At 52.7% G+C, this 23,340-nt stretch overlaps 1 protein-coding gene and 1 long non-coding RNA gene across 2 annotated transcripts in view; both read right to left on the reverse strand.

Moving 5' to 3' along the window:
* LOC136304295 (uncharacterized) overlaps nt 1–8,140 on the reverse strand; it is a 69,595-nt gene extending 61,455 nt beyond the window's left edge. The window contains exons 1-2 of the long non-coding RNA XR_010724461.1: nt 8,060–8,140; nt 7,300–7,442 (exon numbers count right to left, since the gene is read on the reverse strand). This is a non-coding gene — a long non-coding RNA (uncharacterized lncRNA). The remainder of the gene's footprint in view (nt 1–7,299; nt 7,443–8,059) is intronic.
* Nucleotides 8,141–18,136: 9,996 nt separating this feature from the next.
* Nucleotides 18,137–23,093, reverse strand: LOC136304293 (zinc finger protein ZFP2-like). The gene is made up of 2 exons (XM_066207927.1): nt 23,052–23,093; nt 18,137–20,038 (listed from the first exon to the last, which is right to left on the reverse strand). The coding sequence occupies exon 2, from the start codon at nt 20,022–20,024 to the stop codon at nt 18,534–18,536; it is 1,491 nt and encodes a 496-aa protein (XP_066064024.1). The 5' UTR covers nt 20,025–20,038; nt 23,052–23,093; the 3' UTR covers nt 18,137–18,533.
* Nucleotides 23,094–23,340: the final 247 nt, after the last annotated feature.

The following is a 23,340-nucleotide window of genomic DNA, read 5'->3' on the forward strand; positions in this document are numbered from 1 at the left end:
TAGTCCAGAGGGACTTTTATCCAAAAGGTCCAGGGACAAATAAGCACCAGAGTTTAACTTAACTGTGTTTTCATTCATTTCCACTGTGCTTAAAATTCAAGACTTAAATAAAACTGAAAACACTCCTTCTGCAGTATCCTATACGTAGAATTTGAAAGTTTAAGTAAACTTTAGCATTCCAAGTAACAAGAATTTCCTGTGATCCCCATTTTAATGATGGAGAAGTGGAGCCTCCTCACAATTCCACAGGAGAGCTGGCAAAACCAGGAATGGGTGTCATAATTTCGATCTATAACCACAGGCATACATTATTTGCTAGATAATATTTTTCTTACGTTGTCTCTGAGTTCTGCACATCGTACCACTCAATGCTGTTCTGATTAGTAAGACGAGCTGCTTTTCAACCTACTTTGTAACTCTATTTGCCTGAGCTCCCTCCTCTTACTGCATTCTTATGGTGCAAATGGTGTAAGTCGTTAACTTTCTATTACTGTATTCTGTCTCAGCTGTGCTTTTGATGATTACTTGCATCGTGCACTGGGAACGTGTGGGCACGAGGAACTGTGTGGTCTCCGTACTATGGCTGCCTCTTCTTACTGACATCTCTTGACAGGCAGTTTTTCTGGCTGGAAGCTTTGATTCTCAAATAATATGCTAATAGTTAATTATGCTGTCTTCTGATTGTGATGGAACGTGAACAACTGTATTAATAACTAAAACGGGCTTTTTCTTTTCCATGTGTAGTGGTTTGGAAGCAAAACAAATGAGAGGCTCCAAGTCAGAGATACAATTTAATAGGAAAAAAAAAAGGAAAGAAAGTAAACTAAAATAGATGCAATAATACAAAAGACCACTGACAGAGTCAGAATACAACCTGAGCAGAGTGATGGAAGCAGTCCAGATGAGGTGGTCTTCCTGAAGCAGTGATCCTGTAGAAAGGTCTGGTAGCTCGGGTCCTCTGGGAATCCAGAGGGTAAGCGCCCCTCTGGTGTTCAGAGTCTCAGCTTATATCCAGGCTGGAATGCTTGGTTCCTCCCTCTGGGCGGAGCATCTCACAATGGGATGGTGAGTCATGTGATAAGGCCTGATGGGCCCATTAACAGGAGGTAGTCCAGGAGGGGGTTATCTGTGAGCTGTGTAGCAAAGGTGCTGATGGGCCCATTAACAGAAGATAAGCCAGAGTGGAGGAGGCAGGGAGCACTGCCTCACCTGGTTTCAACAGTTCATGAAGATGGTGATAGAATATACTTCAACCCAGGACAAATTTTTAAAGCCCCAAAATCCCCTAAATTCACCCCAAAATTTCCACCCAAAATCCCAAAAATTCACCCCAAAATTCCCACTAAAAATTGGGATTTTTAGAGCCCCAAAATCCCTAAAAATTCACCCCAAAATTTCCCCCCAAAATGCCAAAAATCACCCCAAAATTCCCACTAAAAATTGGAACTTTTAGAGCCCCAAAATCCCCCAAAATTCACCCAAAATGCCCCAAAAATGACCCCAAAGATTCCCACTAAAAATCGGGATTTCAGAGCCCCAAAATCCCAGAACATGACCCCAAAATCCCGACTGAAAACTGAGATTTTTTTAAGCCCCAAAAGCTCCCAAATTCACCCCAAACTTCCCACCCAAAATTCCCCCAAAATTCCCATTAAAATTGAAATTTTTAGAGCCCAAAGATCCCCAGAATTCACTCCAAAATTTCCTGCTTAAAGTGGGAATTTTTAGAGCCCCCAAATCCCAAAAATTCCCCCCAAAAATTGAGATTTTTAAAGCCCCAAAATCCCCCAAATTCACCCCAAAATTCCCACCTAAAATCCCTCAAAAAACCGCAAAATTCCCACTAAAAATTGGAATTTTTAAAGCCCCAAAATCCCCTAAATTCACCCCAAAATTTCCACCCCAAATCCCAAAAATTTACTCCAAAATTCCCCCCCAAAATTGAGATTTTTAAAGCCCAAAAATCCCCTAAATTCACCCCAAAATTTCCACCCAAAATCCCTAAAAATGACCCTAAAATTTCCACTGAAAACTGAAATTTTTTAAGCCTCAAAATCCCTCAAATTTACCCCAAAATTCCCCCCAAAAATTGGGATTTTTAGAGCCCCAAGAATCCCAAAAATTCACCCAAAAACTCGAATTTTTGAAGCCCTAAAATCCCCAAAATTCACCCCAAAATTTCCACCCAAAATCCCAAAAATTTACTCCAAAAATTCCCACTGAAAATTGGGATTTTTAAAGCACCCAAATCCCCAAAATTCACCCCAAAATTCCAACTAAAAATTGGGATTTTCAGAGCCCCAAAATCCCCCCAAAAAACCCCAAAATCCCCACTAAAAATTGGAACTTTTAGAGCCCCAAAATCCCCCAAAATTCACCCAAAATGCCCCCAAAATGACCCCAAAAATTCCCATTAAAAATCAGGATTTCAGAGCCCCCAAATCCCAGAAAATGACCCCAAAATTCCGACTGAAAAATGGGATTTTTAGAAGCCCCAAAATCCCCCAAGTTCACCCCAAAATTCCCACTAAAAATCCCCCCATTAAAACCCAAAATTCCCACTAAAAATTGGGATTTTCAGAGCCCCAAAATCCCCAAAAATTCACCCAAAATGCCCCAAAAATGACCCCAAAAATTCCCACTAAAAATCGAGATTTCAGAGCCCCAAAATCCGAAAAAATGTCCCCAAAATCCCGACTGAAAACTGAGATTTTTTTAAGCCCCAAAATCCCTCAAATTCACCCCAAAATTCCCACCCAAAATTCCCACTAAAATTGAGATTTTTTAGAGCCCCAAAATCCCCAAAATTCACCCCAAAATTTCCTGCTGAAAGTGGGAATTTTTAAAGCCCCAAAATTCCCCCCAAAATTCCCACCTAAAATCCCTCAAAAACCCCCAAAATTCTCACTAAAAATTGGGATTTTTAGAGCCCCAAAAATCCCAAAAATTCACCCAAAAATTGGAATTTTTAAAGCCCCAAAATCCCCTAAATTCACCCCAAAATTTCCACCCAAAATCCCCTAAATTCACCCCAAAATTCCCACTAAAAATTGGAACTTTTAGAGCCCCAAAATCCCCCAAAATTCACCCAAAATGCCCCAAAAATGACCCCAAAAATTCCCATTAAAAATCGGGATTTCAGAGCTCCAAAATCTCAAAAAATGACCCCAAAATTCTGACTGAAAAATGGGATTTTTGAAGCCCCAAAATTACCCAAATTCACCCCAAAATTCCCAGCAAAAATCCCCCAAAATTCTCACTAAAATTGAGATTTTTGGAGGCCCCAAATCCCCAAAAATGACCCCAAAATTCCCACTAAAAATTAAAATTTTTAGGAGCCCCAAAATCCCCAAAATTCACCCAAAAATTGGAATTTTTGAAGTCCCAAAACCCCCAAAATTCACCCCAAAATTCCCACTAAAAATTTGGATTTTTAAAGCCCCCAAATCCACCCAAAATTCCCACTGAAAATTGGGATTTTTGATGCCCCAAAATCCCCAAAATTCTCCCCAAAAGTCCCAAAAAACCCCCAAACCCCCTCCCAGTACAAACCTGTACAAACCAGTAAAGAAAAACCCCAAACCAGTATAAACCAGTACAAACCAGTCACCCCAAATCCCTTCCCAGTTCATCCCAGTTCATCCCAGTGACCCCTAAACCCCCTCCCAGTACAAACCAGTAAGGAAAACCCCCAAACCAGTACAAACCAGTATAAACCAGTAACTCCCGGTATCCCCCAGCGCCGGGCCCTGGCCCTGAGCCGCTCCCTGGAGGCTGCTGAGCGTCGAGAGATCCCAGTTCAAACCAGTATGGACAGGTGAGGGCACTGGGATGGGGACTGGGAGGCACTGGTTTATACTGGGATGAACTGGGAGTGGGTTTGGGGGTCACTGGTTTATACTGGGATGAACTGGGAGTGGGTTTGGGGTCACTGGTTTGTACTGGGATGGACTGGGAGAGGGTTTGGGAGTCACTAGTTTATACTGGGATGGACTGGGAGTGGGTTTGGGGGTTACTGGTTTATACTGGTTTCAACTGGTTTCGGGGTTTCTGGGCGTGGTGTAACCTTTGCCCCTCCCCCCACAGGTAAACCGACCACGCCCCTCGTCAGGCCACGCCCCCTTCCCTTATATAGATCGACAACAAGGGCGGGACAAGCTGGGCGGGGCCTGGGGGTTAATGGGTTCTACTGGGAGGGAGTGCGAGGGGCCAACGCAGCTCTGACCCCGCCCACCTCGCCGATATGCAAATTTATGTAAATGAGAGCACCAATAAACGCGAATGACGTCACTGACCACGGGGACTGGGACTTACTGGTTTGTACTGGGAGGGGCCTGGGCGTGGCTCTGACCCCTCCCCCCTCACTGATGCACCAGCCTTATGTAAATTTATGCAAATGAGAGGCAAAATAAACGCGGGTGACGTCATTTGTACGCCGAGGAGCAAAGCGGCGCCGGGGGAATGATGGGATAAACTGAGGCACAGAGCGCCGCAGGGCATGATGGGATACACCGAGGCGCAAAGCGGCGCGGGGCATGACGGGATACAGCGAGGCGCAAAGCGGCGCCGTGGGGAATGACGGGATACACCGAGGTGCAAAGCAGTGCCGCAGGGCATGACGGGATACAGCGAGGCGCTAAGCAGCGCGGGGCACGATGGGATACACCGAGGCGCAGATCGGCGCCGCGGGGCCCGACGGGATACACCGAGGCCCCAAATGACCCCAAAATTGTCCCAAATTTCCCCCCAAAAAAATCCGCCCCAAATTTCCCCAAAAATTCCCCTCAAACTTCCCCAAAATCTAAAAAAATTCCCAAAATTTCCTCAAAAGTCGCAAAAAATCCCCAAATTTTACCAAAATCCCCCTCAAAATTCCCAAAATGTCTTCAAAAATCCCCAATATTCTTCAAAATTCCCCAAATATCTCCCGCAAAATTGTCCCCAAATCCGCCCAAAATCGACCAAAATTCTCCCGAATTTCCCCCCATAAACAGCCCACAAAAATTCCCAAAATTTCCTCAAAAATTCCCCAAATTTTACCAAAATTCCCCCAAATAACCCCCAAATTTCCGGAAAAAAAAACCCAAATTTCCCCCCAAAAGACCAAATTTTTTTCCCAAATTCCTCCCAAAATCCCCCAAAATTTCCCCCCAAATCCCCTGAATTTTCCCAAAATCCCCAAAATTCCCCCAATTTTTTCCAAATTACCCGAAATTTCCCCCAAATTCTCTCAAATTTCCCAAAAAATCCCCCCAAATTTGCCCCAAAATGACCCCAAATCCTCAAAATTCTCCCAAAATTCCTTCAAAACTCCCCAAAATTCCCCCAAATTTTCCCAAAATCCGCCAAATTCTCTCCCTGCAGAGCGCCCACTGGTGGCCCTCAAGGTCGGAAAGTTTTGGGGGAAAAACCCCCAAATTTGGGGAAATTTGGGGTAAAAATTTGAGAATTTGGGGGAAATTTGGGATTTTTGGAGTCATTTTTAGGGGAATTTTGGGGGGAAAATGGAGGATTTGGGAAATCTGGGAGAATTTTGGGGAAATTTTGGGAGATTTGGGGGAAAATTGGGAATTTGGGGATTTTGGGGGGAATTTTTAGGGGATTTTGGGGGAAAATCGGGAAAATTTTGGGTTTTTTGATGGTTTGGGGTCGTTTTTAGGGGGATTTTTGGGGAAAATTTGGGGGGAAAACCCCAAAATTTGGGAAAATTGGGAAAAAAATTGGGAACATTTGGGGGGATTTGAAAAATTTGGGAATTTTTGTGGAAAATTTTGTGGAAAATTTTGGGGGAATTTTTTGAGGATTCTGTGGGAAACTTTTGGAATATTAAAAAAATTGGGAAAAATTGGGAAAAAAATTGGGAAAAATGGGGAAAAATTGGGAAAAAATTGGGAAAAATGGGGGGAAAATTTTGGGAATTTTTTCGGGGAAAAAAATTGGAATTTTGGGGGGGGGAAATTTGGAGTTTTTGGGAAGTTTGGGGATTTTTGTGGGAATTTTGAGGGATCCCCCCTCTGCCCCATAGATCCCGAATCCCAAACCCCGCCCCACAGATCCCATCCCCGCCCCTCAGATGGCTCCTGCCCCACAGATTGTCCCGCCCCCGTCTCTGCCCCACAGGAGCCGCTGGAGCCGCCCCATAGGATCCGGCGTCCCCCGAGTGACCTCCTGAGCAACCCCTGCCACGGTGAGCCCCACGGCTGAGCCCTGACCCACGGATCTGTGACCCACGGCTGAGCCCTGACCCACAGAGCCCTGACCCACGGATCTGTGACCCACGGCTGAGCCCGGACCCACAGAGCCCTGACCCACAGAGCCCTGACCCACGGATCTGTGACCCACGGCTGAGCCCTGCCCCACAGAGCCCTGACCCACGGATCTGTGACCCACGGCTGAGCCCTGACCCACAGAGCCCTGACCCACAGAGCCCTGACCCACGGATCTGCGACCCACGGCTGAGCCCTGACCCACAGAGCCCTGACCCATAGATCTGTGACCCACGGCTGAGCCCTGACCCACAGAGCCCTGACCCACAGAGCCCTGACCCACGGATCTGTGACCCACGGCTGAGCCCTGACCCACAGACCCACAGAGCCCGGACCCACAGAGCCCTGACCCATAGTACTGTGACCCACGGCTGAGCCCTGACCCACAGAGCCCTGACCCATAGTACTGTGACCACAGAGCCCTGACCCAGAGAGCCCTGACCCACAGAGCCCTGACCCATAGTACTGTGACCACAGAGCCCTGCCCCACAGAGCCCTGCCCCACAGAGCCCTGACCCATAGTACTGTGACCACAGAGCCCTGCCCCACAGAGCCCTGCCCCACAGAGCCCTGACCCAGAGAGCCCTGACCCACAGAGCCCTGACCCATAGTACTGTGACCACAGAGCCCTGCCCCACAGAGCCCTGACCCACAGAGCCCTGACCCATAGTACTGTGACCCATGGCTGAGCCCTGACCCACAGAGCCCTGATCCACAGATCCCGGACCCACAGAGCCCTGACCCAGAGAGCCCTGACCCATAGATCTGTGACCCACAGATCCCTGCCCCACAGATCCCTACCCCACAGATCCCTGCCCCACAGATCCCTGCCCTGCCAGGGGCCGGGGCTCAGGCCTTGGCCTTTTGGATTCATGGAACACATCCAGGTTTGCTCAGCACCAGAGACACCTTTGCCTTGTCTGTCCCCACCTGTCACCAGTGCCTGCAGTGATGGAACCTGGGGACACTTTCTCCATTGGGTCTCTCTGTGTGTCCCATTAAAACTGCAAAAAACTTCAGTGTTTTAATTTACCTTTGAGTTCTTGAGAAGTTTTTGGAACACTCTTTCAGGGACAGAGTTGAATGGAAACACCAAATCCACGGGAGGGTCATTCAAGTCCTTGTGCTGTTTCTGTGCTGCTGAGCTGGGCCGGGCTCCTGGCACAGAGGCAGCTCCTTGCAACAAAGGAAACTTTTAGAAAGACATTTCCCCTGAGGAGAAATTCTCCTTCAGATGGGTCACCTGTATTATTTGAAATGTAGACTCAGAGTGAAAGTTTACAGTGGCATAACAACCTTTTCTGTTCCTTTCTCATTAATTGTTAACCCTCTCCTTTTTGTTTGTTATGGTTAATTTTGCTTTTAACAGTAGAGAACATCATTCTTACATGGAATATTAGGTTTTGCACTTAGGCTAATTGATATCTACGCCTGTAGAACCCATACCTATGGAATATTAAGTTTTAAATACAATACGTACGTTTCATGAGCAGAAAACCACGTTGAACTAAACAAGTGTCCCCCAGCCCCTCCAGGATCCCCAACTGTTCCCTCAGCGCCCATTCGCCCGCCCCCAAAGCGTCCCCGGATCCCTTGAACGCTCCGACCCCACAGATTCCCCTTAGAGCGACTTCAGGGATTCATCTCCAATCATCCCCCCCGGCCTCGGAGCCCCTCGGAACACGGTTCTGCGCCTAAAAACTCCTGCCCCGCCCGGGGCCCTAGAGAGCTCGGTTACAGCTCCCCAAGCTCCCCGCAAGTGCTCCCGAGCCGTACACGTTCCCCCCGAGGACCTCAAATCGCGGCTCGGACACAAAAGTGTCCCCAAAGCGCCTTCCCGGAGCCCCAGACGCCCCGTTCGAGCCACTTCCGGGACTACAGCTCCCAGCATGCTCCGCGGCGCACTCGGAGCGCTACTCCAGCCGTGACTCCATCTCCCATCATGCCCCGCGCCCCGCCGACAGCCATTGGAGCTGCGCCTCGACCTCCCGTGATGCTCCGCGGCGCCGTTCAACCCTGTTCTACCCGCGCCTACAACTCCCATCATCCCCCGCGCCCCAGAGAGTCCCCTCAGAGCCCCCCAGGTGCCCGCCCGGACCCCGAAGGGCCCCGGATTCCCCTCCCTGACCTCCAAGTGCCCCCTGGACCCCGAATTGTCCGACAGAATCCCTAAGTGCCCCTCCAAGTGTCCACCCGCTTCCCAAATGTGTCCTCCAGACCCTCAAGTTCTCTCCAAATTCCCTGCCCCAAATGTGCCCCAGAAATGTCTCCATGAACCCCAAAGTTGCCCCTTTTACCCTGTCTGAGAAAATGCTAAAGAAGATGACAAAAGGACTAAAAATAGAGCAAATCAGCATGAAGAAGAAGAAATCAATAGCCAGTAGTGGTCAATCAATTCATGAAGGGAAGTGTGTTACTTAGAACCAATGACCAATAACTTTCTTCGTTGCTAAAAATATATTGATTTTTTAATGTCAATATAAAAATTAGCTAATAAAATATAGAAAAATGTTATTATAAAAAAATTAAATTTCTAATTTTATTATTTACATAAGTTTGTTTTCATAAAAAAATGCTGAATTTTCTTTGATGTTTTGGGAGCGCAGTCCACGGTGGGTGATGTCACACGTGGTGAGGCTGGGTGAGAAGCAGGTTGTCCAAACAGGGTCAGCCTGCAAGGGGCTCATTCTTCGCTGTGCTCAGAACTCCTAAGGAGACATTCAGCACCAAGATCACCTAAAGAACGCTTCAGTCAACTCTTCAATGAAATGAAAAATAAAAAAAATACTCCTGCAATTAAAAAACCAAAAATCACGAGGTGCGCTTTGATATCTTCCTCCTTAAGAGAATTCCGAACTGATTCCAAGCAGCTTCACAAGCCATGGAGACTTGAAGACAACTGAAGGAAGACCAAGAGCTCCGCAGGGATTTCGGTGGTTTTTTATCCGGTGGATTTGGGGCTGAGTCCAGGAGCCCCGAGGAACAGACCCCTGAGGAACACCACTGGTGACCGGCTGCCAGCTGGATGCGGCGCCATTCCCCACCACCCTCTGCCTTTGCCTCCCCAGCAAAGAGTGCTCCTGTCCAAGCCGTGGGCCGCCGGCTTTTCCAGGAGTGTGCTGTGGGAGACAGTGTCAAAGGCCTTGCTGAAGTCCAAACAGACAACATCCAAAGCCTCTCCCACATCCACCACGCAGGTGGCCTGTTCATAGAAGAGGCAGGTTGGTCAAACAACACCTGCCCCTCCTAAACCCGTGCTGGCTGGCTCTGATCCCCGGGCCGTCCTGTAGGTGCTGCATGATGACACTCAATATAAACTGCTCCGTGACCTTACCGGGTACTGAGGTCAGGCTAACTGGCCTCTAATTACCAGTTCCTCCTTCCCACCCTTTGTGTGAATGGCTGTCACATTGGCCAGTTTCCGGTCCTCCGGATCCTCACCAGTGAGCCAGGACTGTTGGTAAATGATGGAGAGCGGCTTCACAAGCTCATCTGCCAGCTCCCTCATCACCCTGTGGTGGATCCCACTTGGGCCCACAGATCTGTGAACATCCATTTGGCTCAGCAGTTCTCTGGCTGCCTCCTCCTGGATAACAGGGGCACCATTCTATTCCCTGACACCATCTACCAGCCCAGGAGGGCAGCTGTCCTGAGGACAAGCCATATTCCCACTAAAGACTGAGGCAAAGAAGGCATTAAGCACTTCTGCCATCTCCTCATCTGCAGTTCCTAAGTTCCCTCCCACATCCAGCAGAGAACAAAGGTCGGTTTTTAGCCTTCCTTTTGCCGTAATATATTTGTAAAACCATTTTTTATTTTCCTTCACAAACTTGCTGCCGTTGGTAGGACATTTAGTGACAGAAGCTGCAGCTCGTTCTCCAGGAAGGGTTCTTGGAAAGAGCAGACAGGACTGTGGAGAAGATTCTGGGAAAGCTGAAACAGCTTTTAAAAAATGAAACAAAAATGGAAAGAACCAATCCAAGATGGTTTTCTCTATTTATTTCTATGCTCCCCTTTTCCATTTTGCACTACTTCTCCATCTCATTAACTACAAATGGATCTCACCTCTAAGATCCATGACTTGGCAAGTTTTGGATGCTGTAAAATACCATGAGCTACACACAATTTGCCTACCCCCGTTTTTCTTGGAAAGCAATGCTGGAGACGCAAGTGCAGTGCTTGGGCCAGGTACGAATTCTGCATTCAAGGAATGTTCTCTGACAGTGTGTGACCCTCAACAGGGACAATGCACAGCAGCGGCCAAGGGGATTGCTCTGCCACAGTGCAGGAGTCAAGGCTCTGGGTCTTGGCTCAACGGGGCAAAGTTCCCGTGTTTGGAAGGCTCAGGGGCTGCCCCCGGGGCGCGCGGGGCTCGGCGTGGCGCTGAGCGGGCAACGGACAAACGGCCCCGGGGAAAAACGGCCCCGGGGCTTCAGTTGCAGCGGCAGCAATGGCAGCAGCGGCAGCAGCGGCAGCAAAAAAAAGCTACTCTTGTGACTCCCTCCTGCTTCTCCTCTCCCTCTCCTGCAGTCCCACACCCGCTCCCAGTCTCCCTGTCCCGGTGTCCCCCTCCTCTCCCAGTGTCCCTCTCCCCTGCAGGGCCGGGCCATGCCCCCGGCCCGCCCCCGGCCCCGGGCGGGGCTGCCCCGTCCCCGCCCCCGGGCCTCCCACCGCGCTCTGGCCTCCGCCCGCCTCTGGCTGTCCTGGCGATGGCGGTGCTGGGCGGGGATCGGTGCCTGGGCCAGGGACAGTATCGCCGCGCTTTGCCTCCGCCTGTTCCGAGCCCGGCCCCGGCCCCTCCCGGGCCCCGCGGACACACGCGGCGCGGCCGCTCCCGCCGCCTGCGCTGCGCCTTCCCCGGCCCGAGCTCCGCCGCTGGCCAGCGCGGCCGCCGGCCCCGAGCCGCCAGTGTCGCCTTCCCAGGAGCGAACGCCTGGGGATGCCCGGCCTGGGGTGGTTGAGGGGCGCTCAGGGGCCGTTCCTGGCCCCAGGCCGAGCGCTGACAGCCGCGTCTCTCCGGCAGGGAAGGCGCAGCGGGGCCTCCAGGAGCAGTACCGGCTGGGTTCACTGCTGGGGCGCGGCGACTTCGGAACTGTCTTCGCGGCGACGCGGCTTTCGGATGGCGCCCCGGTGAGCGGCGGGCGCAGGAGGAGGGGGTGCAGGAGGAGGAGGAGAAGGGCGGAGGAGGAGGAAGAGGATGGGGCTGGGCAGGGCGGGCGGTGAGCTCAGCCCGCTGCTCCCCTTGCCTTGCAGGTGGCCATCAAAAGGGTGCCACGGAACCGCGTCCGGCACTGGGGAGAGCTGGTGAGTGAGCGGGGGCCAGCGGGAGAAGCCGGGGCGTGCCGGGCGGGGACGAGCCGAGGCCCGGCAGGGTGGAATCCGCCAGGACGCCTCAAGGGAGAGCGGGCGTGCGGCCACTGGAGGGTGCAGAACATCCCGGGCAGGGTGAGCGCTTCCCCACCCCTGGCAGGGCCTCAGCCCCACTGACGGCATCGTGGTCCTCCCACAGCCCAACGGCACCAGCGCACCGCTGGAGATCGTGCTGCTGGACAGGGTCTCCACTGGCTTCCCTGGTGTGGTCCAGCTGCTGGAGTGGGTGGAGCTCTCCAACGACATCGTGATGGTGCTGGAGCGCCCGGAGCGGTGTCAGGACCTCCAGCATTTCATTCGGGCACGGAGGTTCCTGTCCGAGGAGGTGGCGCGGGAGCTGTTCCGCCAGGTCCTGGAAGCCGTGCGGCACTGCACCAGCTGCGGGGTCCTGCACAGGGACATCAAACCCCAGAACATCTTGGTTGACCTGGCTACCGGGCAGGCCAAATTGATTGACTTTGGCTGTGGCACCTACCTGCAAAAGACAGCATACACTCAGTTTGCAGGTGAGCCCACGCAGGGGTGTGCTCCCGGTCCCAGCATCTCATGGCCCAGCCTGGGTGTGGCAGCAGGGACTCTCCCTTTTGCTGCCAGACACAGCACTGAGTCTTCAGCCAAGTGGCTTTTGAGCAGGGGTGTGTGGGGGGCCAGCTTCCAGCCCTGCTGGCAGCCTTTGCCAGCCACTCTGCCCAGGACTGGTGCTGGGGTTGGGGCAGGCAGCTCGACAAAAACACCTGTGGGTGAGAGTAGCAGAGAAGCGGGGGCTAGAAGCAGTGCAGCAGCCAGTTTGGTGTGCAGGCAAGAATGGGCTTGGGCTGCTCTGCCTGCCTTATTTGCCCTGGCTTCATAATGTTTTTTGGGGCAATGCAGGCAGGGAGGATGAGGGCATGGTTTTTCCCCGGCGCTGGGTGGGTTTTTCCTTTGGATGTCATGGCCAGGCCTTGCCATGGCTTCCGCTGCCCCCTTCCGACACTAGTAGCTTTTTTTCCAACCCTGAGTTTGTAAACAAGTCACTGGTGCTGGTGAGAGAGCAGCAGGTCACCCCACGTGCCACTGGTGCAGCCCCCGCATGCCCAGGGATGCTGGGGCCAGGCTCTGGGAGCAGCAGCATCCCCCTGATGAACTCCATCTGTATTCCATAGGAACACCATCCTACAGCCCCCCGGAATGGAGCCACTGTGGCTGGTACTATGGCGAGCCAGCTACCATCTGGTCCCTGGGCATCCTGCTGCACCAGATGGTCTGTGGAAGACACCCTTTCAGGAGGGGTCAGAAGATCAGCTGGGACCATCAGCTCTCCCTGCCACAACGGCTCTCTCAAGGTGGATGCTCATCTCTGGGCACGGGGGGAATACCAGTGCTGGGAAACAGCAGTTGGCTTGTGAGCATCCTGCTTTGGCAGCTGCTGAGGAGGTGGCACATGTCCTGCTCTCCTGATCTCCTCCAAAACAGGGAATTGGTGGGAAAGTTTAGGCCCAGCTCTGAGCACATGCAGCATGGCCTGGGCATGGGAATAGTGGGACAGGAGCTTTCTCCAACTGACTGGCGGCTTCTGGTTTCTCTCCCCAGATTGCCAAGATCTGATCAGGTGGTGTTTATCAGTGCACTCCTTGGACAGGCCCTCATTAGAAGACCTGTTCTGTGATCCTTGGATGCAGGATACTCACCTGCCATAGAAGAAGGGAGCGAGCCACAGGCACACTTTGATGCAGGGCCCTGGTGAGTTCCAGCTGCACACATGCCTCGGCGATCAGAAGCAGAGCAAGCCAGACTTTTTGTCCTGCCTGTGTCACTGCGCAGGGCTCATGGGATGGGCACAGGCAGCCCTCGTGCTGGAGCCGAGCTGCTCTGCCCAGCACTGGTGGCTGCCATCCAGGCTGGTTTTGCTTGTCCTGGTTCACTGACAGCTGGGGCCCTGGGCAGAGCCCTGAGAGCCTGGTCTCACCCCCAGGGAACGAGAAGGAGCCCCTGGAGAAGCTGGACAAGGTGGGGCTGCTGCTGCTGGAGACAGCGAGGACAACATCAAGGATGAAAACCTCTTCTGGGACCTGGCCACCACAAAGGTGAAGATGATTGACTTCGATTCTGGCACCTTCTTCAAAGCCAGGCTCCACAGCCAATTTGCAGATGAGTCCACGCACAGGGGGATGCTCCCAGATTTGGGCATTGCACGGCCTGTCCAGGAACCACAGGTTCCTCTCTTTGCTGGGGCAGGTCCAACTGATTGTTCAGTGGGCTGCCAAGCTGCTTTTTGGCAGGGCTGGGGGCACAGGCTGGGGTGGTTACGAAATGGGAGTTGGCTCCTGGCCCTGCCAACAGCCCCCACCACCCACCGTGCCCTGGGCTGGGGCTGGGGCAGCCAGCCCGACACAAACAAACCCCCCAGGTGGGAGCAGAGGTGGGACTCCAGAGCCTGTCCATGGGCTGCTTTGCTTTGCAGGCAAGGAAGGGCTTGGGCTGCTCCACTGCCCTTGTTTGCTTTGGGATCACCATTATTTTGGGGGGCAGTGCAGGGGGGAAGAGTGAAAGCATGGGCTTCCCTCACTGGTGGGTGGGTTTTTCCCAAGCATGTCGGAATTGGCCCTTCCTCAAGCCCCTGACAGAGATCACATCTTTTACCTTTTCCCTTGTTTCCCCTTTTTGTCTGTTAATTTGTTGTTTGTTTTTCTAAAGGAAGTGTTCTAGGTGGTGTCCAGTTTGGATTGGGAAGTGCTTGGGACCAGCTGTGGCGTGGATGGGCCACGCCCTTGGAGAAGGCTGAGGACGTGGTTTGGGAGCAGCTTTTCTTCCAGCGGCGGATGGCGTGAGGTGGGTCCCCATCTTCTTGGCACGGGTGGGGTAAGAGCTTTTGGGAGATGGCAGCCAGCACAGGAGCATCTTGCTCTGGGCAGCTGCTGAGGGCTGGATGCAGGCTGGGCACACGTCCTGCCAGCAATGATGGGCAGCTTTGGGCCCAGCCCTGAGCACGGCCAGCGTGGCCTGGGCACCGCGGGCGGCTGGGACAAGGGCACAGGAGCCTTCAGCTGACGGGCGGTTTCTGGTTTCTGTCCTTGCAGCCGGGCTCTGCGGGTGCTGAGGCTGCTCTGGGCTCTGCCAGGGCTCTGCTGGGCTCAGCACCGGGCCGGGATCAGCCAAAGAAGAAACGGTGTGCCCTGCAGCAGAGACTTGCCTTGAGCATTTTGGCAATGCGGCTCAAGTTTGCAGAGTGTACATCTCCAAGAGAAAACATGATACCGCCCAAAAAATAAACTTCTTCAATACCTTCTGAAATGAAATCAATCTGGGATGGCCCCAAATGACATTTTTAAGCTTGCTCAAGCTGTAGCTCAGCTCTTCTCTGAACAGTTCTGTCCTCCACCTGCCTTTTCCTTCACAATGCTCTCTATTTTTCCCCAGTGAGTTCCCAGCCCATGCCAGTCTCCATCACACTGTTGCCTTTCTTGGTGCCCCTCAGCATGAGGAAGACTGAGTCCCAGGCTTAGGGACTGTCACTGGCTGAAGAGTAGCAATGTCTCAGTGGCCCAGAGACATTTTAGTGTCATTCAGAGCTGCTCTCCAGCCCTCAGCTCTCCTCACTGCTGAGTTCCCACTCCCTTTTTGTCGTCCTTCCAGCAGGATGACCAAGGGGCTCTTGGATGTCTCTGTATCCATGCACAGAAGGCTCTGTCTGCGCCAGGGTTTCCATAATGTCTTTGTACCCATGGGTATGGAATGAACACAGAGAGGGAAAGTGTCAGGCACGGTGCTTGTGCACTCCTTCCTTTCTATACAAGACACATCCATGCACACCTCACATACAGATGTATTAAAAGGATAGGGATGGATAGAGATTTTCCACAGAGCTCTAACTTTGGCTCACTTGTAAGCCGGAAGCCAGGGGATTTTTTCCCAGCTTTGTGTGAGTAGGTGTCTAAGAGCTGAGGAGAGCAGCATTTAGAAGCAGTTTCAGGATTTCTAGGCAGGAAATGGAGCTGACAACCATCAGTGTAACTCGCTGTATTCATTGGGATGGGCTGCTGGTTCTTTTGGAATATGGCACAATGGAGAGACAAGACTTGGAACAATCCCAGCTCTCTGTGGATTTGTGCAAAGGGAGAGCAGCAGGAAAACTTTGTGTCTGCTTTGGGGGACACAAGGTCCACGGAGCTGGGGTGGCAGAGGGAAACGCGGGCTGGTGGCAGGTGAAGTCCTGTTTCATGACATCCCAGAGTGGCACAGGACAAAGCTAAAAGCACCCACCACCCCACTGATGAAATCCTTGGGCTGCAACACATAGTATAGGAAAAACTGCTGTCACACAATCCATTGGGATTTAAAACTTTCATTTGCAACACTTTTGCTCCAAGTTTCAAACTGCCAAATTTTTACACTCAAGATGCAGTCGTACACAATCCATCTTTCAATTTCCTATTGCTTTAAGTTTAAATTTACTTCATATTAGGAAATAATTCCAACATCTGCAAAAGAATGCAGCTGATGAATCCTTGCCACGAGCACATTTACAAAGCAACTGAGTTCTCATTTCAAAACATCACTTACATCTTTTTAATCCACACTTATGGAAGACTTTTAACTACACGGTTTTGGGGCAGTTTTTATCTTTTGTATTTTTTCCGGTTTTCTCTTTTTTTTTTTTTTTTTTTTTTTTTTTTAACAGAAAACACATCCTAAAGAATGTGCTTCCTTTGTTTCCTGTTCCTGTATGGAGCAGCTCCCTTCCCACTGGCCCTGCAGGGCTGAGGCTTTTCCCCGTTGCTGGGCACAGACTGATGGAGCAGCACTGCTGAACATGGGGACACACAGAGGGAGCAGAAGCAGCTGCCTGTGTCCACCTGCAGCTCCAAGGCCCAAACTGGTTCCCCCCTGTCCCAGCTGTTGGGGGGTCACACTTTTATTGGGGTCCCTCATCTATTCAGTCCCCACCCTCCCCGGGCTGCTGGGAGTCCCAGGAACCCAAAAAGCTCCCCCCTCTTCTGTCTCCCCACTTACGGGTACTGGGACTGACTGGGCTCATACTGGGAGTGACCGGTGTTATAAATGCATATTATAAACTTGGCTTTTTGCAAGATGTGTTCTATATGGTTAAGAATATTGTGTAATGATATAAGTTTTTTTTAGTTCTGCTATTAGTAAAGAAAATTAGGCATGGAGGTACTAGATGATATAGTATGCTTAAACTGTCTGTTTGGTCGGGATAACATCTAGAAAACATGTAAAGGAGACTCTGCTATTGAGATACCAACTATCAGCATCTACCATCTGAAGAAAGTATGGACCAAGGCCCAAGCTGGAGGTGATAATGAAGACACAGCCAAGAAACACGCATGCCCTAAAACAGCGGACCCAAGGAGGGACCATGCAAAACAGTTCCCGGAATATGGAAACTAGTTTATGGAAAAATATGAACATTCAACAGGTTGATACAATGGAAATGGTATTTAAAGAATGACTCTGATACAGCAGAGTGTGGACTTGGCTAAATGCCAAGTCAACCGGCCAAATGTACTTAGCTTTTTTTTAATCTCCTAACTGACTCATTTTCTATTAAACCTGTTTCTGAAAATTTACATAGAAAGTGAACCTTGTTTTTCACAGACTGGGCTCATACTGGGACTGACCGGGCTCATACTGGGAGCAGCCACTGCCGGCACCGGGACCCCCCAAAAATACCTCCCGGGGAGCGCCCGATGTCCCCCCGAGGGGCATCTGCTGCTCGGCTTTGGAGCCCTGCGAGCTCCAAACATCCCCCCAACAAACCCCAAACCCAGGGACCCCCCGGGATATTTGGGGCGAGCTCCCCCTCCCCGGCCCCCTGCGGGATGGGGGCGATGATCCCGGCGGTGCCGCCAGTTCAGGGAGCGCTGGAGCCGCCGCTCCCTCCGCTCGTCTTCTCCTCCCGCTCCTGCCGCCGCTGCGCCTCTTCCTCCCTCCCTCCTCCTCCTCCCCCGGGCCCGGGCCCGGCCTGGGAGGGCGGGGCCAAGGAAAGGGCGGGAACTGGGACAGAAAAGGGGCGGGGTCAAGGGAACGCGCGGTCCTAAAACCGCCCGGTTTCGCCTAAAATCGCCAATTGTGCCGAAAATCCACCGTAAATTCACCAGGTTTAGCTTCAAATCATCCAAATGGGCCAAAAATCTCCGGGAATGGGACCAAGACCGAGACAAGATCAGCACCGGAACCCGCAGCAACACCAAGGCTGAGACCGTCACCGCAACTGAGACCGGCCCCGCACAGGCACCGGCACTGGGACCGACATCGAGACCGACACCAAAACCGGCACCAGAACTGGTACCGGGACCAAGACTGAGACCACGACCGACACTGCGACCGGCACCGGGAGCGCTTCGGAACCGGCCCCGGGAAGGCTCCAGGACTGCGGCCAGAACCGAGACCGGCAGCGCTCCGGGACAGACCGAGACCGGCACCGGAACCAGCACCGACACTGGCGCTGATCCGAGACCGAGACTGAGACCGAGCCCGAAACCGGGACGGGGATCAGACCCGGAATCGCCGCGATCGCTCCGGGGAGTTTTGGCCGCGCCTCCGGGCGGGACTGGGCGGGACCGAGCTGGGAGACTCGGAGCTTCCCAAGGCTGAAAATGACTCCTTTAGATTTTCGAATGTGTCTCCCTTAGTATTTTACACAGACCAATCTGATTGGTGACAAAAAAAGACAAACCTCATCAATCACACTGGTCAGACCAGAGGGACATCAAGAAGAAGTCTCTCCTAGGAAAAGGAATGAAAAACAATGCTACAGTTTTTAGAAAAACACTCCTCTTGTTTACAGAAAATTCCCTGAGAAAAGAATTTCACAAAACTAAAAGATCTCAGGCATGAAAGCAGGGCTACAATCTCTCTTGGCTTTTGCAGTACAAAGAGAGGGAGAAGAGAAAATAACTAAGGTCTAATCAAAAGGATAATCGGCAAGGTGACTTCCCAACACGGAACACAGGGAATGTGGGTCACCGGGGCTCTGCCCAATGTGGCTCCTCCAGTGGGGGCTGGAGCTGGAGCAGAGCTCGAAGCTCTTTCTGCACCGGGGGCACTGGCAGGGCTTTCCTGATGCTGCCTTGGTTGGTGTTGGGTCAAGGCTGAGCTCTGTGATAAGCTCTTCCCACACTGGGGACACTCTTGGGGCCTCTCCCCAGTGTGGATGCGCCGGTGGATGATGAGGTTGGGGTTGTGCCTGAAGCCCTTCCCGCAGTCAGGGCAGCGGAAGGGCCTCTCCTCTGTGTGTGTCTGCTGGTGTTCAAGGAGCTTGCTGCTGACCCGAAACCCCTTTCCACACTGGCAACACTTGTAGGGCCTCTCCCCAGTGTGGATTTTTAGATGCAAGCTCAGGCTGGCTCTGTGGCTGAAGCCCTTCCCACATTCCCCACACTTGTACGGCCTTTCTCCAGTGTGGATGTTCTGGTGCTGGATCAGGTTGATTTTCTGGCTGAAGCTCTTCCCACATTCCCCACACTTGTAGGGCCTTTTCCCAGTGTGGATTCTATGGTGAAAGATCAGCCTGGACCTCAGACTGAAGTTCTTCCCACATTCCCCACACTCATAGGGTCTCTCTCCGGTGTGGATGCTTTGGTGGCTGATCAGACTTGAACTCTGGATGAAACTCTTCGCACATTCCCTACACTCATAGGGCCTCTCCCCAGTGTGGATCTTTTGGTGTAGCCTCAGGTTGGCTCTCTGCCTGAAGCCCTTCCCACATTCCCCACACGTGTACGGCCTTTCCCCAGTGTGGATGTTCTGATGTTCAGTCAGGGTGGCTCTCTCTGTGAAGCTCTTCCCACATTCCCCACACTCGTAGGGTCGTTCCCCTGTGTGGAACATCTGGTGGCGGAGTAGGCTGGACCTCTGGCTGAAGCTCATCCCACATTCCCCACACTCGTAGGGCTTCTCCCCAGTGTGGATCCTTTGGTGGAAGTTCAGGTTGGCTCTGCCCCTGAAGCCCTTCCCACACTCCCCACACTTGTACGGCCTTTCCCCAGTGTGGATGTTCTGGTGCTGGATCAGGTTGATTCTCTGTCTGAAGCTCTTCCCACATTCCCCGCACTCGTAGGGCCGTTCACCTGTGTGAATGCTTTGGTGGCAGATCAGGCTGTTGGCCTGGCTGAAGCTCTTCCCACACTCGGAGCACTTGTGGGGCTTCTCCCCATCACGAAGCTGCTCATGGACCACCAGCTCTGAGCTCTGGCTCCATCTCCGGCCGCCTTCCCGGCCCGGCCTGGCTCTTTCCTCCTCACATCCTCGCCAGCTGCGTTTGCAGCCCCTCCTCCTCAGGGATCTCCGGCCCTTTTCCTCTCCGTTGCATTCCTGCGCCGTGGAGCCGCTCAAAACGGCCTCTGCCACGAGCTTCTGCCGCGGGGATTTGTCCTCCCTGCTCTCCATGCTCGGCTCCTTGTCTGGGGGAGGAAGGACAAGGACAGGATGGGATTTGCCTCCGTGTCACAGGGAAGGGGAAGGAGATCACCCGTCTGCTCGGTGCCTGCCCTCCCCGGGCTGCGGCGAGTCCCAGGAACCCTTAAAGCTCCCCCCTCTTCTGTCTCCCCACCTACGGATACTGGGAGTGACCGGGCTCATACTGGGACTGACTAGGCTCATACTGGGAGCAGACACTGCCGGCACCGGGACCCCGAACCGCTTTCCCGCCCATCCTGCCCCTCCAGCCCCAGCGGGGTCCCGGCAATTCCAGGGGCTCTGCCGACACCGGGACACCCCAAAAACCCCAAAAACCCCAAACCCAGGGACCCCCCGGGATATTTGGGGCGAGCTCCCCCTCCCCGGCCCCCTGCGGGATGGGGGCGATGATCCCGGCGGTGCCGCCAGTTCAGGGAGCGCTGGAGCCGCCGCTCCCTCCGCTCGTCTTCTCCTCCCGCTCCTGCCGCCGCTGCGCCTCTTCCTCCCTCCCTCCTCCTCCTCCCCCGGGCCCGGGCCCGGCCTGGGAGGGCGGGGCCAAGGAAAGGGCGGGAACTGGGACGGGAAAGGGGCGGGGTCAGGGACAGGGCGGGAATCGTGAGGGGAAAGAGTCGGGGCGAAGGCGACGCGCGGTCCTAAAACCGCCGGGGTTCGCTTAAAATCACCAAAAAGCGCCTAAATGTCTCCAAAAGGGCCTAAAATCCACCCTAACACGGATCAGGTTTGGCCTCAAATCACCCTAAGAGGCCTGCAATCCCCACAAAGTGGCCTAAAATCACCCAAAGGGCACTAAAAGCCACCCTATAGCCACAGGGTTCGGTCTAAAATCAGCCCGTTGGGGATAAAATCATCTAAAGGGGTCTAAAACCAACCAATATCGTCTAAAATTGCCCAGACTGGTTTAAATCCACACAAAATGGCAAAAAATCCCCTTAAAACTCCTAAAAAGGGCGTCAAATCAACCCTGAAAAGACCTGGTTTGGCTTAAAATCAATGAAATGTACCTAAAGCCCACCCTAAAACCCACCAGATTTGGCCTAAAATCATCCAAAGGGGCCGAAAATCCACCCTAAACCTGCCCAGTTTGGCCTAAAATTACCCAAACCCGCCTAAAATCTCCGGGACTGGGACCGAGAGCGGGACCGAGAGCGGCAGCGGAACCAGCCCCGAGACTGGCACCGCCCAGGGACGGGGACTGAGAACGAGATTGGCGCCGGGAGCGCTCCGGGACCAAGAGCGGCACCGGGACCGGCACCGGGACCGGCACCGCCCGGAGACCGGGACTGAGACCGGCAAAAAATGGCTCGAACGGCACCAAAAACGCCCCTGAAGAGACCAAAAATGCCCGAAAAGTGACAGAAAATGGCCACAAAATGGCCCCCAAATGACCCAAAACTGACTAGAAATGCCACTGAAATTACAAAATATGGCTGAAAATGACCCAAAGCGTGACCAAAAATGACCCAAGAGTGACAGAAAATTGCCCAAAATGCCGCAGGATGGGGGAGCGCCCGGAGAGACACAGAATTCCCAAAAAATTAAAAAAAAACTCCCCCCAAAATTGCATACAAAAGGAAAACTATAGAAAAAAAACAAACTGAAAAAAGCCTCAAAATAGCTCAAAAAAGAAAAAAACCCAGAAAATGCCTCCAAAACTTCCAGTAATATTCCCAAAATTTCCCAGACTACCCAGAATTTCCCAAATTCCAAAAAATGTCCAAAAATTTCCCTAAACACCAATAAAAATCACCCAGAAAATAAAATAAATAAAAAAAACCCCAAACCCTAAAAATGTCCAGAAATATTTAAAAAACCCCCCAAACTCCCCAAAAAATCTCCAAAATTATCTAAAAATCCCCCAACTCCTCAGATTTCTCAAAATTCCCAACATATTCCCCAAAGCCCGCAAACAGCAACAGAAAACACTCTAAAAATGCAAAAAACACCACCCCAAAGTCCTAAAAATACCTCAAAAATCCCCTCAAAATACACAAGACGTCCCCCAAAATGAAAAAAAATCCCTCCAAAATTCCCAAAAATCCCACGACCCCCTAGAACTGCCAAAATCCTTGAAAATTCACAGAAATTCCTACACTTGCTCTCAATGAAGTTGTGCAGCAGGCAGGACTTGCCCGTGCCGTGCTGCCACTCACCGACAACTTGAAGAGGATATCTAGGAAAAAGAATTCCCCAAATTCCCAAGTTAGGACCCAAAATTACCCAAAATTCCCACGCTTGGACAGAAGATTCCACAAGTTCCTACGTTTGGACCCAAAATTCCTCCAAAATTCCCCAAAATTCCTAACAGAGGCCCCAAAATTAAAAAAAAAAAAAAATCCCAACAGAGCGCCCAAAATTGCCCAATTTGGACCCCAAATTTCCAAGAATTAGCTGCTCAGAGCCAAAAATTCACAAAAATTTCCTTTATGGGCCCCAAAACTCCACTATGGAGATGCCAAGACTCCCCCAGACCCCCTCACATCCCATGTAGAGAACCCCAGATCCCCTATAGGGTCCCCCAGGCGCCCCCGGACCCTCTATCGAGCCCCTACATATCCCCTCAGACCCCCCTGGGGACCTCCAGACCCCCCCAGACCCCCCAAATCCCCCACAGGGACCCACAGACACCCCCAGACCTCTCCGGACCCGCTACAGGCTCCCGCTGACACCTAGAGATCCCCTACAGACCCCCCAAATCCCCCAAAACGCCACAGAGACCCCCCAAATCCCCCACAGACACCCAGACACCATTTAGGGACGCCCCGACCCCCTTTACGGACCCCGCTGGACCCTCTACAGAGCCCCAGACCCCGATAGAGCCCCGAGACCCGCCCAGCCCCCTTTAGGGATCCCCAGACCGCCCCAAAGCCCCTACAGACCGCCCCAAATCTCCTGCAGATCCCCCACCAAATCCTCTAAGGAGACTTCCAGGTCCTCTCAGACCCCTATAGATCCCCTATGGATCCCCTATAGATCCCCTATAGACCCCCATTCCCCCACCGCAGGTCTCGGACACGCCGGAGCCGGCTCGGGAGACCGGGAACAAAGATGGCGACGCTCGGGAGAGCCACTTCTGGGTCGTCTGCGCATGCGCTGAAGGAACGCGCCAACAGATAGGCGGGGCCCAAGGGAAAAGGGGCGTGGTCAATGAAAGGGCGGGGAACGAATGGAACGAGGCGGGGTCAGAGAAGGGGCGGGAACTGGGAGGGGAAAGGGGCGGGGTCCAGAAAATGGCGGGAATTCTGAGGTGGGGAATGGGCGGGGTCAAGGGAACGCGCGGTCCTAAAAG

The sequence above is a fragment of the Chamaea fasciata genome, unplaced genomic scaffold (assembly GCF_029207755.1).
Source record: "Chamaea fasciata isolate MVZ Bird 193981 ecotype frontalis unplaced genomic scaffold, bChaFas1.0.hap1 SCAF_68, whole genome shotgun sequence".
NCBI lineage: Eukaryota > Metazoa > Chordata > Aves > Passeriformes > Sylviidae > Chamaea > Chamaea fasciata.